This window comes from Cylas formicarius, unplaced genomic scaffold, assembly GCF_029955315.1.
Source record: "Cylas formicarius isolate icCylForm1 unplaced genomic scaffold, icCylForm1.1 PGA_scaffold_10__41_contigs__length_53128322, whole genome shotgun sequence".
Lineage (NCBI taxonomy): Eukaryota > Metazoa > Arthropoda > Insecta > Coleoptera > Brentidae > Cylas > Cylas formicarius.
The window spans coordinates 32,262,340-32,278,508 of record NW_026844214.1 but is presented as its reverse complement, the minus strand read 5'-3'; the positions used below and the strand labels follow the sequence as shown (position 1 = coordinate 32,278,508).

Sequence of the window (16,169 nt, the reverse complement as noted above, 5' to 3'; positions counted from 1 at the left end):
AAACAAAAAAGCGCAAGTGAATATCAACTGACTTAAAATTTCGGTTAAAATTACAACACAATAAGCAACAATTTTATAATTTCTATTTGTTTGAATTTTTATTTTTTATCTTTTTTTTGTTATTTTGCTTTAATAGAGTTGTAAGAAGTTTTGTATTACTTTTGCAAAATATTACATTTCTAATTTCAAGTTACAGTGTTTTCAAATTTAACTTGAAGCCTCTTGGGAAGTTGAAACTCTTTTGCATGATTTCAGTAGTATATATAACTGAGAATACTTTTGTCTCAGACATTACAGCAATGATTAAAAAGTACTTGTTCGATTATTCTTATCGATTATTCGTGCGGTTTTGCAAAAATGTATCCATGCTCGTAGAATCAGTATGGTATGCGGTACGTATGCGTATAATTGTCTTTTAACAAATGTATCGGATAATGTCAACAAGTAAAAAAAATACATTAGAACACTAAAATACAAACTTTAAAAACAGATACGTACAAACACACAAAGTATATCAGACTGAGAGATCGATTACTACTATTACTACAACCAAAGTATTCTTCGATAGAATAAAAACGTTCTTATTCAAAGCGAGCTTTAATTTTTGCTTAAATAAATCGACAGGCAATATTTGTCTGACGAACAAAGGCAACTTATTATATAGTTTTATTGGTAAAATCATAGGGCTGTCAGCTACTTTGGCTAACTTATGACTTGGCGTCTCCATGAATCCTGGTCATGCAATAATTAGATAGATAGATTACTCTTTATGTAAATTATGCTATTTAATATAAAGAGAGAGGGAAACGTTAAAATATTTAATTTTGGCAACAGGTTTCTACAAGAGTGACCACGAGATTTCGACATTGTTCGAACAATAAGTTTTTGTTGGACAAAAACTTCACTAGCTCTGGAAGAGTTTCCCCCAGCATAAAATAGCGTAAGATAAGATTGAACATATCCGAAATAATACAATAGTAAAAGCTGAAGATCCACACTCGACCGCAGTCGCCAAATAATAGAAGTATGCATGGCCATTTTGTTTAATACGCAGTCAATTTGGCCTGTCCAGGACAAATTACTGTCTATGAACAAACCTAAATACTTGACAACGTTAGTCTGATTAATTGATTTATCCTGCATTCTAACCAATAAGCTCTTGTACAAATCGCTAAGAGAAAACAACTCAGTCTTTGTCCCGTTCAAACAAATACCGTTACGCTCACAACGGGTCATACCACTTACTGCCCTAGTGGCCAAGATTGTGAGATCTTCAAAACTTTTGGATGACACTGCCACAGCAGTATCATTAGCATATAAGAAAACACAATTTTCTGGGAAAGAATCAGATATATCATTAATAAATATTATAAATAATAAAGGCCCCAGTATGCTTCCCTGTGGGACACCGCTGGTGAGTTCTTTAGATGAGGATCTAATCACAGAAGTATCACGTCTATGCACAAGTCTTTGGTCCCGACCCTTCAAAAACGACTCAATCCAGGCGTAACTATTCCCCCGTATACAGCAATTACTTAACTTATTCAACAACAAATTAATGTCAAGCACATCAAAAGCTCGCTTGAAGTCAAAGAACATACATAATGTTTTATTATTCTGATCCAGGTTCGAGACCTTTTGATTATATGAGGAAACTAAACAGTCTTGAGTAGATAATATATTGCGAAAACTAAACTGAGAATTTGAGAAAAATTGCTTCTTTTTTAGAAATGAATCGAGCCGCACGTAAAAACACTTTTCGAATATTTTGGAAAAAACCGATAGAAGTGATATTCCACGGCAATTAGAAATGAAATGGGTGTTTTTCTTCTTGTGTATAGGCACAACAATGGAGTGTTTTAAGGCTGAGGGAAATACGCATTCTAAAAAAGACGATTAATCAAAAAAGTAAGAGGTCCAACTATAAAATCTGTAACTGTTTTATTAATGAAGAGGGTATTTCATCGTACCCAGCTGAATCTTTTTTTTTAACTGACGAAATAATGCATCGAAGTTCACCAGTGAAAGGTGTTAAGAATAGACTTCGACTTGAAGATTTTTTTTTAATTGTTTGTGTTGTTTTTATATTATGTATGTATGTATTATGAGATCGCGTGTAAATCGACATACTCGCTACATTCATCATCAATGAAGTAATCTGGAAGCTTTTTTGTTTAGATAGGTTACTTTCATTTTTAATAATCGTCCACGTCATTTGAGATTTGTTAACAGAGGTTGTAAGAAGTTTACTGTGAAAATTTTTTTAGCAGTCTTAAGTTGTTTTTCATGGTACTTTTTTATAATTCTATATTTGGTTAAAATTTCATTACTGGTGGAATATTTATAATATTTGTGCAAGTCTCTTAGTAACTCACCCCGTTCTCTAATTTCAACGAAAAGCCATCCTTTTTTGGCTCTGTTGGCCCTGTGCATGCATCCTTGATATGGAAAAGACGAGTCAAACATTTCCTGAAATTTTTTATAGAATAAATAAAATTTCTCTTCAGCTGTACCAACACCGTCAAACAAAAACTGCCAGTCCACCCTAGATACTTCAACCTGAAATTCATTTATGTTACTTTCACTTTTAAAACAACGTTTGTAGAAAAAAGATGGAGGAAAGTGGCAAAAAGGTATAGATAGCATTTGCATAAAATGATCAGAAAAATCATAGGGAATAATTTCTGACTGAAAGTCAAGTTAATATTGGTAAAAATATTGTCGATTATAGACATGGATCCATTATGGATTCGAGTGTATTCGGTAAACGGTTTCCGTTTCACTGAACGCGTAACTTGCAAATGTATTTACAATATTAAGGGTCTCGCCTGAATTTGCGTTTTCGAAGTGCACATTAAAATCACCGAAAATAAAAGCGACAGTAGAGCTGGCGATCGATCCACGGAATAGCTCATCCAAGCAATCTACAAAAGTATCAACATCAACATAAACACCGTCTCGGATCACTGATTCCCATATTGGTGACAGGTAAAGACCTGAGTCGCGGTTAAGATTGTTAGATTCTTTATAGATTTTAGTTTTATCGAATAAAATTTTATATCCGGTTTCGTGTTTGTGTTCGACAATTGCTGATGAGTTTTTTTGTCTTAGTTTTTAGGCTCTTTCATGTTCTTTGGGCGTAGTTGATATTTTTCGTCCGGTCTCTCAATGTATTTTTTGCCGCATATGCATCCAATGCTTTAACTCCTGGCATCTCAAATGGAATTGTGTCTTTGACGGATCGAAGATGTTGATAAGTGGTAAATCTGGTTTTGACGTTATGTTTCTTTAGAACTTTTGATGGTCAGTGATGTTTTGAATGTAAGGAAGGATCACAGTGGCAAGTGTAGGATTGCTTTCAGCCTCATTGGTATTGGAAGATTGTGATGAAGTATATTTTGTGATGGAACGCTTAATATCTCGTGACTCGGGCTGAGATAGTTTTACGGCTCTGTAAACAAGAGAGTTGATAACCGATGATTTTTGCACCGGATGGTGATGTGTGAGGTATAGGTCTGTGTACGTAGGTTTTCTGTGACCACAATGACCCAGTGTGAGGTCTGATTTCCTATTGATAAGAATATCTAAGAATGGGAGGTAATTATTAGTTTCCAACTCAATGGTAAAACGTATATTAGGGTGTATAGAGTTTAAATGTCTATGAAAATCTACTAGGGATTCTTGACTACGAGGCCAAATAACAATAAACAACAAACAATATGTAAGCAGGTACAGGCCAGCTCTGAAGAAGCCAGGATGATTGGCGCAACGTTAGCAAGTTCGACTCTGCAAAAACCGACGCAGGAGGAATCCAGAAGTTTTGTAAAAAGTATTCTATAAAATATCTTTATGAAGTCATGTACTTAATTGAGAAAAATGAGAAAGTTATAGTATAAAAAACAGTAGCTGCCTTAATAATAAATTTTACATAACAATGTTTCAACCTTTCAAGAGAAAGAATCGAGGAGTAGCGACTAGAAAGTCTGCATATCGGTGGTCTCCAGAAATTGCAGAAATTAGAAGGAAATACCTAGCCATTAAACGATATATGTCAGTACAAAGGGCTAATGTCCAAGAAAGCTATACAATTAGCAAAGAACCAAGCTTGGAGGAAGGTACTGGAAGAGGTCGAAAATGGCGTGTGGGGAAATAGCTACAAGATACTAAGGCATTAGGACTCAGAAGACCTATCAATCCGCCAGAAGAAGTAAGTCTTCATGTAGCTGGTAAACTTTTCCTTAACATGAAAATGTAATCTAGAATCATATTTCAATACCTCAAGTAGATATACCTCAACTTAACGAACGACAACTAATCGAGGCATCAAATAAAATCAAATTAAAGAAAGCATCGGGGCCGGAGATAAGAAAACCTATAGCAGCAAACAAGCAGTAATTCCTACAGCTAAAAAACCAACGAAGACCAACAAACCAATACTCGAAGTTAAGTCTATTTTCCAATTTCAATGATATCATATAATTGAAAACATCATTCTAGGTATATTCAATAATTTCTGGAAACAAATGCGCTTAATGCGCAATGTCTTAAGACACACCATGCACCATATCAAAATTTCAAGCTGCAAAAAATACCGAAGCAATTCAGACGATTATTGGAAATAAATGTTTTATCAAAAATTTGGGGAGCACTTTGTACCACCCAGTCAGAACGACCAAAGTGAGACCCGAATGGGATCGAATCTCCGTAGTGGACATAAGAGAGTACGTAGAATCAATAACTTAAAGCTGGTGGATGCAAGCATCTTGCCTCGAATTATTAGTGGGAACATAAATGCTATTTGGTTTGCAATCGGTTTAAAGGCTAGCTAGCGAAGAATGGATTTAAATAGCGAATCAATATTAGCAACATTGTGCTACTATATATCTGACTAAGATATATTTCTGATATCGTCGTTGTGTTAGTGACATTAACGTCTGGTTTTAATGTCCTTTTAAGATTGTTAGTTTAATTGTAACATATGTTCGGATATTTATTGATCTCAATTGTGGTTGGAAGAAAAACGGCTTTGAAGAAACTTCAAATTCAAGTTACCTTTTTAAATATATTTGTAACGATTTTTATTATGTAATATCAATTTTAATACTATGACAGGCTTTATAATCAACTGATTTTTTAAAAAACGACTTTAAAAATACAGAAAATGTATGAACAATATTTATAATATAATATATAATAAATAATGTATAAAAGATAATAATAAGAGCAATATTAACAAAAAAAATAATACAAACTGAAGCATTTTCCAGGGTGAGAGACCCACTTAGCGGTATGCTGGAAAGTAGCGTGCGCGGGTACACCATTTCAAGAAAACCCATTACAAAAATTAACAATCTTTTATTAAGGACTTTAAGTTTTTTGGCTTTAATGAAGATGAACTAACAGCACTTCTTGAATTAGTTTCAAACTTTAGTAGAGCAATTTTAATTTGGCATTACATTTGCCCTAGTAGAGAAATATTTGGGAGTAGAACAAACGATAAATATTGATCATCAACACACTAAAAACGTTAGTTGAAAAAACATTAAAGAGTTGGCTACGTCTAACACTCAAAACCCGCTGCTTTTTCAGCCAGGGTAAAAACATAGTTTAACTTAAAGCAAAAAATACTAACCGCTAAGTGTGATGTTTGCAACCGGCTCAACCGATCTTGGCGAAGCCAACCTAGAGAATTACTTAAGCAAAACTAAAACTCACTGACATATGCGGTCACTGACATATGTGTATTAATAATAATAATATTAAGAATTATAATAATAATAGTTATGTTTATTCCATTGCCATTCATGATAATATCCAATTAATTATACAAAATGTATGTATATACATATATTTTTTTAAATTTCAATATGGTTAGTGCGTCAGTTTTTAATTTCAATTGTTTTCAATTGAATATAGAAAACCATAGCAAAAACGCAAAAGAATATGTAAAAAAATACAAAAAGGGTTAAAATACAAAATAAACTCATTTCAAATCATATGAAAGCTCAAACGCAACAATTTAGAATTTAGAATTACATCTACTTGCTTTTTGATTATACAAAAATATGTTCCTTTTACTTCTTCAAGACAGTCTGTAAAAAATATATAAATTATAGGACAATACACGATAAAACTTTCAAAATTTGATAGTTGTTCAAGACTGTAAAACTTGTCAGAGGTCATTTGCTAAATTTTGCATTTTGATCTAAATATGATCCAAGGCATATCAAACAAATTGGTAAATAAATGTCCGTTTTAAAGTTCATATAGGTGGAAGATCGGAAAACCGATACGCTTTGGAGAAAGTAATTACACACAACTACACACCGGTTACTGCCATGGCCGGATGACTTAGTTGGATTTAAGAATCTTATTGAAGAAGTGAGAAAGTATCGATTAGGATCACACTAAAGATCACACAATGATATGATTTGTCTCGTAGTCCAGTATATGAGAAATGTGAAAGCCCTTCTTCTAGAAACTGCCAAATGGTTAAATCGTGGTTGGCAAATTATGAAATATTGTCCGGTTTTAGTATTTTATCAATTTTTCATAGGCTTTTGTTGTCGCACTTAAAAAAGCACAACGTTGGTTATTGAAATTGCAAAATTAGTATTTTATCAATTTTCCACCAGGATAAAGTAGAGTTTTTAGGCGATTTATTGCCTTGTTCATATCACGAAAAAATTTTGTAAATCGATTTATTTTGGCAATCGACGATTAACTGTTTAATTACTATCACTATGAGATTACTAGTGGTTAGTAGTCGAGGCTTTAAGCAAGATTTTCTTACAATGCTTGCAAAGTGACACAACTTTTAATACGAACTAGGTTGTTGTATTGTTTTATCCTCTTTCGTTTAAGTGATAAATTCTTATTTGCTTATCTAGCACTAGAAAAAATGGACATTCTTAGTAACGTAACAATTCCTTGTCAATCCAATTTTGAAGGTGAATCGGTCCAACTATTTCTAACTTTGATAAACTCCTTAATGACTGCTCAATGTCTACTTGACTCATAAGCTGAGTTGTTGCGTGTGTTATCAACAGATCACAAACATTTCGTGGTGTTCTTTATCCGTTTTAGGGTTCTATCCGCAAAATTATAGCTCGTATTTGACCAGTGGCGACGTATTTGACTTTATAATAGTCGGTGCAGGGTCTTCGGGCTCTGTTATTGCCAACCAACTTTCCGAAAAAAAAGGTTGGAGAATTTTGATTTTAAAAGCAGGCGGCTACCCTTCTGCGAATAGTGACTGGCTACAAATTGTGTCATTAAATATCCGAAGTTATAGCTACGTGAAACAAAACTCCGATCTAAGAAAAAAAAAGGGGGAGTAAAAGTTGGTTTTTATTAAATAGCAGTTTAGCACAGGGACAAAAAACTTTTCAGAAATTTTTGTTCACTTGATATTTGCCAAAACCATATAGTAGTTCTAACACACTTATAATTTCTCTAAACATTTTGTACATTTCGTCTAGTTTCTTAGATCTGCAGCAAAGTCGGGACGACTGGAGGTATCTAGCGGAAAATTCCAACATTTCCTGTATAGGTTATATAGACGGAAAATGTCGGCGGCCTTGAAGAAAGGATATAGGTGGCTCCAGTTCTATCAACATTATGATTTATATCAGAGGAAATAAACGAGACTATGATGAATGGGCTGACTTGGATAGAATAAATATTTCTAAATTTTCACCTAGCGGTTCATTTATGCTTTAGCTAGTTGCCCTTAGCAGTTAACAAGTGAGATCTCTTCTGCGTCATTTCCTTGGAATGTAGAGACTAATGAAGAAACTAAAAGAGAGTTTATAGTTCTTATCAAATCGATATTCAATTAAAATAAATTTTTATGAACAAGGGCATTATTTTCTACTAATAGATTTTGATCTGCGATACAACTCCATAATTGCTAATAATAATGATGACAAAGTATAAGAAATTACAAATATAATTTCAATTAATGAATTTTGAATAAAATGCGATTTCTTACTGCCATCCAATAAAATAAGAAAAAAACTTTTTTTGTATTTTAGAAAGGATGATTGGGTTTGGATTAGTTTCAATGCACCTTTCTTTTGCTGTTTTAGGTAATATCGGTTGGAATCATGAAAGTATATAATGTGCAACTGGGGAAATTTCTTTAAATTTCCAATATGGTGGATGTTGTTTCCTTGGCGCACGTTGTATAACAACAAATATTCAAAATAAAGACATTTTATCAGAAAGAAAAGAAAGAAAAATAAATTAAAATTAATCGAGATAATGAAGAAATATTTTCAAAACTGACTGTGTTACCAGTTTTCAAGTTTTCATTGGCACAGCAAAGTGTCTGAATCAAACTACTCCATGTCGAAATTTAGGCATACCTACATATTTCGTCAGGATTGATATTCCGAAGTTCTTGCATATGCGCAATGCAATATACATCGATATTTTTATAAATTCTGTTGTATTCAGAAACTTCTATTTTACAACTTGTATAAAAAATTCAAAAACATAATTTGTGGTATGACAATAATCTGCCACTTTCGCAAGCTATAAGGAAAGGAGCTAGGGAGTTGGGTTATCCCACTGTTGCAGCTGAAAACCCTTTAAATCCTCTTGGATATTTTCAAACCACGCTAACAACTGATAATGGAGTTCGAGCTAACGATGCAAAATTATTTTTCGGTAAATATAATTAAATATTAAAAAACTGAGTGATTAAAAAATGTTGTGTTGCTTGTTTAATGATTTGTTAAGTATGTGTCTTAATGATGTGCATGGAACGCTCCCACCTCACTGATCTTTCACAAAACTCTTGAACATATGCCATCACTTGAAGATTATATAGTCCCTAATCTATGGCCGACAACATTATTTATTTGATAATTTGATAATAGAAAATATTATAAGCAATATGAATTGTCATAAGAATCTTGGATATTTTATTTTTGTGATAACTTATCGATCTTAGTATAAGTGTCAAGAGTGGTCAGATTAATAACCACACGGTGTCTCGTAACTTATCCGCCATAGAAGAAATGGTGATGCTATAAAGAAAATAATAGTATATTATGCAACAAATGTAGTAAGCGTCAGAATTGACAAACGTCAAAATTCAAGCCCTGCGATAATATCTCGGAAAACATGGGATTGCTCCCAAACCCGTGCCGTAATACCTCGGACATGTCCTAAATGACACTTTCCGCATGCTAGGCTGAAGTATAATTAGATATTTTTCAGAAAAGAACAGAGAAAAATATTTTTCAATTAATGGGGGTTTAAAATTTATTTATGCTTTTTCAAAAGTGTATTAGTTTGGACCTAATTTTCCTGTAAAGCCGAGATTATTTGACTGCATACTAGGAGACAGTCATTCTTTCTACGTAAAAGAACGTACTTGATCAAGATATTTCAATTCGTTTGGGAGTTATTCGGTTTTGAATATTGAATATTAGCAATTTAGAAAAATCAGAAATTTCACAAAGCATGCCATGTGAGCATAAAATAATTTCACTGAAAAAAAGTCCCTGCCAAATTTTCGTCTAGTTGCCTCGTGTGCGTTATGATCGTGGCTCAAAGCTAACCTTCTAATTTAATCTAAGCTTTTAATTTTAAGGTGAAATAAAAGAAAGGAAAAACTTATACGTCGCCACAAAGGCAACAGTGACCAAAGTACTAAGCAAGATCACTTGTTACCAATATTTATACAAATAAATGAATCGGCGGTCATTTCTCAAGCAAACACAGCCGCGATCGATGAATATATCCCGTATCGTACTGGCCCGGTTGGTACCATAGGTATGGGCAATCTTTTGATTAATAACTACATATTTCATGTTTTTCAAAAAATTCTAGTTCAATTTAATAGTATTAACATCTTATTAATATCTTCTTTTGATTTTCTGCTTATAACACAAAGTTGATTTTTTTTTTGTAAAAATTATGAAAATTTACCTAATAAACTGAATTTATCATAGCTGAGACATTTTCTTATTGTTTTGACTATGCTATGAATGGCTATTTAACTAGTGTGTAAAACTAACATTTTTGAGTTAAAATGTCAAAAATGGAATAATTAGCTCGAATTTCAAAAATCCAAAAAAATAAATTTTTGAAGGACCCCATTTTGTACACACTGTGGTTTCGAATTCAATTTTCGAAAAATTTTGAGAATTATTAAAAAAAATTAGTAAAAAACAAAATTATTTAAAAGGCTCACTGAATTAATTAATTTATTATTTGTAATTAAAATTGGTTACTGGAAAATCCTGCTTTGATGCATTTATAGAATATTGTCAATATCAGTATAGGCATTAATTTTTACCTGTAATTTGATTCATAATATTAATCTAGCCAAAAAAAGCAGAAGGCTATTTCAATCTCGGTCGATGACACTGTAGCGTGTTGACACAATTCTAGAAATTCTTTGGTTGATATTCAGTATATTTGGCGTCGAGTTTTTCTCGAATAAACTTATAACATATGCAGCAGATACTTTATTTGCTAAACAAACTCAGCAAAGGAAGTTTTCCACTGATTTAGATATAATTTATTAAAATTTCTTGATGAATACTTGGACCATTATAGCCTTTTTTTATCAATAGGGCGTTTTTTCTACGGGTCATCGCAATTACCGTTGATACGGTCTAATAAGTACATTTTTCCAGTACCTTTCCCAATTACCGACAAATAGCGATAAGGTTAAATACCTAAAATGGTCGAGTTCTATCAGAATTACTATGGTATGTGTTTACTGTTGTCGGTACGTGTTCACTTGAATTACCTTTTTTCGTTATAGACATATACAGAGATAGATATTTACAAAAAAGTAGGCTAGTTTTTTTATTTAGGTTTAAGTTGTAGCCTAATATACTAGCCAGTAAGCAAAGTAAATGGAATTCTATTTTTAAAATTTTTAATGTAAATTATTGGAAAATCCATGTGGATCTTATTGGTTATACATACTGCATAATGTACGTTCAAATCGCGTTTTAGTTTTCATAAAAGATAACCGTGAATACGGGAACTTCAAAGTCTCACTAACAGCCAAAAGCATAATCCACATCGCGAAAACTGTAGTTTCAACACCTTAAAAACTAATTAAAATACACAATATTTTGCTATTAGATGCAGGTACTCCGTACAGTTTTTGTTTTATCGAATAGAACTGCAAGTTTTTAATGGTCTTAGTTTATTGTCCTGGTCAGATTTTAAATTAAAAAAATATATATTTCGCTCTTTAAAATACAATATATATTTCATTAAATCAAGTTTATTTACTTTCAGGGTCCGTAGTATGCAACCATGAAAATCCTTCCGGTTGCAACAATTCCAATCATTTGGTTTTTAGCATCGTCAGCATTTAGTTTTGTGAATAGTGTGGCAGAAAATAAAAGTGGTAATTGGTTGTCATCATATTTATATGCTAGTTGTTAGTTTTGTTTGTAAATAAAAATTCTGCTTAGTAGTTAGTAAGGTTTCTACATATACATACTTAAGGAAATTTTCAAAGAAACTTCCACGGGCTACTGTAATACTATTTACAAATCTTCTGGATTCCTCCTGCATCGATTGTTGATGAGTCGAACTTTCTGACTTTTCGTTAATCATCCTGTTGACTTCCTATGAGCTCAATTGAAACTGGTTCGCATTCTACTCTCCACCTGCTTATATATTGTATATATATCTCCGCCCCCAGTAAGTTCGATTCATCAACAACCGACCCTGGAGGAATCCAGAAGATTTGAAAATAGTATATTAGATGTACGTTTTTCGACCTGTAAGTATCCTGAGTACTCATATTAGATGGTTTCTATCGATATCTGCTCATTCTAATTCTTTATTAAATAAATTGTATAATCAATATTATAACAATAAGTCACTGTTCAGTGTAGTTCAAATATTTTCTTATTTCATAGTTTTTCTTTTACGTTTGATTTTGGTACATTTTGCGCAATGTCTCTTGCTAGTTAAATAACTGTTTTCAGTTACTTTACCCAAAATTATAGAAAATATCCCGAAAGTCACTTTAAGTTTGCTAAACAATAAAAAAGAAACGAATGTGACTGCACCTAAAAGAAATATTTATGATGCTGTCAAGAAAAAGTTCGTGAAGATAATCAGTAAACCAAATCCCAACGAACATGGAAGATGGTCTGGATTTCGCAGAGCTATACTCCGTTTTATCCGTAAGTAATTTGCAAATCTAATATAATTTTGCATGATCAAGTAATAAATTTCTCCACTTGCCGCATAAAAATAAAATTTCTTGTAAGGCTACAAGCTCTCTCCATGCCCACTGGTCAAGAAAATCTACTTTAAGTACAAATGCAATAAATTTATTTAAAAATGTAATTAATAATATACTTGTCGAGAGGTGGAAAAATTGTACATTTTAAAACTTGAAGACTTTTACGTGCGCATACAAAATAACATAGAGCCCATGGTTACCACTCCCAGAGTTAAATAGGATTAGTTTTTGAATAAAAACGTACTTATTTAAGTGATTGTTGCTGATTTGTATATATTTAGTATTATCGTATTTTCTATTACATCTGTCATTTTATCTGGTCAGGTGCTTTATTGCTGTCGGCAGGTTATTTCAATAATTGTCGTCAAAAGCCAAGAATTTGAGACAGGTCATACGTAATCATTTAATCAATAACCTTTTACGTTGCTTTACGTATTGCATCATAGAATGAAGTGAAAACCGGAAATATCAGTTTTCCCAAAGTATTTTCGCAACAAAGTAGCAAAGTTATCATAACAAAATATAAAAGTCAAAAGTCTAGCTGAGAACGTATTCTTAGATTCCCTATAACCTCCAAAAGAAAATTTCGGATTTTCCAATTAATTTTCGAGTCTACTATATCTCATATTCTTTTGTCTTTTCATATACTTATGATACTCAATACGATATGCTTGATGCGTTTATCATAAAAATATGTTTCAAAATTAAAAATCTCCACTTATTTAAATCACAAATTTTATATCTGTAAAATGTTAATAATTACTTAATATTTGCATTTTAGTTCATCTTTTCGGAATTGCATTAGCGCCGGTGAAAGAGACAGCAGCAATTGCTGAGAAAGTGGGGCTGATACCGGAAACTTCAGGTCTAGACACAAATAATTCGTTTTTCCATGGCGCGATTCTAAGTTTCAAGGCCAAGGTGCAGGGAATTTACCCCGGTAATACAATCCTCAATATTGTTTGTTTTGTAACATGTCCTTTAATTTCTGTATAACAACCATTATTCCGTCATTTCACTCTTGCAAAACGTTAAAACCCAATCAGCCGTCTTATTTATGTAAAATGCTAAAGTAGTACTAGTACAAGGAAAAAGAGTTGTTACTTTTATCTCAACATAACACGATATTATTTCAAAGATCTTGACTTACAAAGCTTCTAAATTGATTAGAAAATACGAATAGATTTTTTAGACGACTTATTAATGACGAAAACACTCTAAAAACCTTTATTTTTTATAATGAGATGATATGCATTGCAAAACGACTGTGAATTTTTGTTTATTTAGATAGTTGTGGCATTTTGTGTTTGTTGGTGAGCGATTTTATTTTTATTTGTGGTAGGTTATTTTCTTGAAATAATATTTTTTTTTATGAAAAAGGTAACGCTTAAAAGCGCTCTTTGGGTGGTAGTGTGCCTATTAAAACATTTTTTGAATTTGTAGTCATAAAATTGTAATATTTCATACTTTTTCGATAATAAACACACAGTTCCAATAATGATAATAATTAGAAAAAAAAACTAAAAAACTAATTCCATACGCCCCTTTAGGGTTTAAAATCAGTAACTTGCATTTAACAGTATGAAGCGTGTTATGAATTGGGAGGAGTTAAGTCTGTTATTTTACCGGATATTATCAGACATGACAGGCTTATATTTGTGAAAAGAACAATAAGGAGTTGATGACTTTTTTGGCAAAGAAAATGTATTTCACCTCTAAATTTTAAAGTATATGGTCAGATACTTTCTTAGATTATGCCATTTTTAAGAACAAAAAAACCGTTGAAATTTCAGAATGCTTTTGTTTGTGGAAAAAACATTATTTTAGAATTAATCTAGAAGCCTGTAAGTGTAAAGCAGCTAATTATTTATTAAAGTTGAACAATTAATTTTGTTTGCTAAACCTTTATTCTTTGAGTAACTAATAAATATAACCATATCGATGAAAAAACGATATGCGTAAATAGGTACAAAATGGTGCGGCAAGGGGAACGTGGCCGAATCACAGAATGACTTAGGAGCTTTCTCTGGCTCAGATAATTGTTGCAAAGATCATGATAATTGTTTGGATTTTATATTACCAGGAAAAGTACGGTTTGGTCTAAAAAATAATGGACTTTTCAGAAGGTAAGTACATTTTATGATACTTAAAAAGATGTATTAAAGTGTTATATTAATTTTTAATATTTCTTGAAAAGTAGTAGTGATTTTGTAAATACTTAAATTTAAAACCATTTGGGACCGAAATTGACTGTTTTTCTATTTTGTTATGTAAAATAAATCATAATTTTTGTTGAGATTGATATTAGTTATTTATAAAATAAAATAAAAAAACATCTGTAATTCCAATATTTGTACAAAAAAATGTTTTCACAATTTGCTCCTGCTTAACTTTCAGATAGCACAAGTTTTAAGTCACTAGATTCTTAGAGCAATAAAAAAACCTGCTTAATCAAATAAACCATAAAAATTAAAGTTTTCTAATTGCTAGACCAAACACCAAATATTAACATAAAAATATTAATCTCTAATTGTATCTGCAGATTGAATTTAAGGCGCTAATTGATGGGAAATTCAAATCATAACATATTTTTGGCTTATTGGTTGTCTATTTATCAGCTTCTACTTTTCCAGATCGTCGTGTAAATGTGACGGCGATTTTTACAATTGCCTCAAAAGGGTAAAATCTCCGGCATCAGATCAAGTTGGCTATACTTATTTTACGATTTTGGGACCTCAATGCTTTTTAAAAGTGGACTGTAGTCAACAAAAGTAAGTCCGTCCGGTATTTTAAAGATTAAATGGTGTAAAAATGTAATTTTTATTAAAAAGCTGAAAACATAAAGCGTTGCAACGCAAAATCTGCAGCGGTAGCTTGCGATTGACAACAATATTATTTGTGTCTTTGTTTCAGTGTAACTTGCAGAACTGGCTTAAAACAAGGATTCGAGTACCAATGGTCTGACAATCCACAATATTAAATATTCTTTGTATTAAATAAATTATTTAAAGCTAAAAACACTTTTATTTTAAAAAGAATACTTATAGCTACATTGCATTACGCGTAATCTGAATGCTGACCAATTGATCACTCGGCAAGTCAACTAAAAAATTACTTAATTCAATTCAAGACAATATCGACATATATTCGACAAATGCATTAATAATTAAAAAAAAAGTTTCCTCCCACACCATCAAAACCAGATAAACCAAATTTATTGTGAAAGATACAATCACAGACTATAAAATTTAGTAAGTATATAATTGCACATAAAGAATTTTTTTTTTAAAAACTTCCGTGGACTGTGTACCTATAACATAAGGAAAATATTGTATATTATATGCATATTTATATTAATAGATGTTTTCTCAAACAGATTGCCTTAGAATTTTTATATTAATTAAAATAAAACTGTATCTGTACAGTTACCTAATTAAGCATAATGTTGTTAGACACCAACGAGATCACTGGAACGTAAGGAGGAAAAACTATGGAACTAAATAAAAGAATATCGTCACCTAATGTTCTTGAAAACATGGTACACTTGGTAAGAAGTAAGGATCAATTTTTTTTAAAACTGATAATTAAATTTAACATCAACTAAAGATAATAAAAACGTAGAAATGCAGAAAATTTACTAAATTTCTGGTCATTTATCAATCCCATGCAACTTATTAAGAGTACAAACAACAATATCTAATAAAACTTGTTGTGTAAGATTGTTTAATAAATTTACTACAAAATTATAACTCATTTAGCATCAGCAAGGAAATAACATATAATTCTGCAGATTAATTCGCACCTACGCCAGTCATTTTTTGCATCTATTACTCTGGCTATAAAAATCACTGTAATTAAGGGCCTAGATAATTTTCAATCAATTTATTTTTTGATACTTTTGTCACGCAATGGAAAATGGCAATATATATAT

At 31.7% G+C, this 16,169-nt stretch overlaps 1 protein-coding gene across 3 annotated transcripts; it reads left to right on the top strand.

Moving 5' to 3' along the window:
* The first annotated feature begins 10,732 nt into the window (after positions 1–10,732).
* Positions 10,733–15,256, top strand: LOC132703464 (uncharacterized). 3 transcript variants are annotated; one of them, XM_060672741.1, is made up of 7 exons: positions 10,733–10,750; positions 11,275–11,386; positions 11,976–12,176; positions 13,020–13,178; positions 14,205–14,364; positions 14,872–15,009; positions 15,152–15,256. In XM_060672741.1, the coding sequence occupies exons 2-7, from the start codon at positions 11,293–11,295 to the stop codon at positions 15,216–15,218; spliced, it is 819 nt and encodes a 272-aa protein (XP_060528724.1). In that variant the 5' UTR covers positions 10,733–10,750; positions 11,275–11,292; the 3' UTR covers positions 15,219–15,256. The 3 variants fall into 3 exon arrangements, with proteins under 3 accessions (XP_060528724.1, XP_060528731.1, XP_060528716.1); XM_060672748.1 differs by lacking the exon at positions 10,733–10,750 and adding an exon at positions 10,769–10,816; XM_060672733.1 differs by lacking the exon at positions 10,733–10,750 and adding an exon at positions 10,784–10,961.
* Positions 15,257–16,169: the final 913 nt, after the last annotated feature.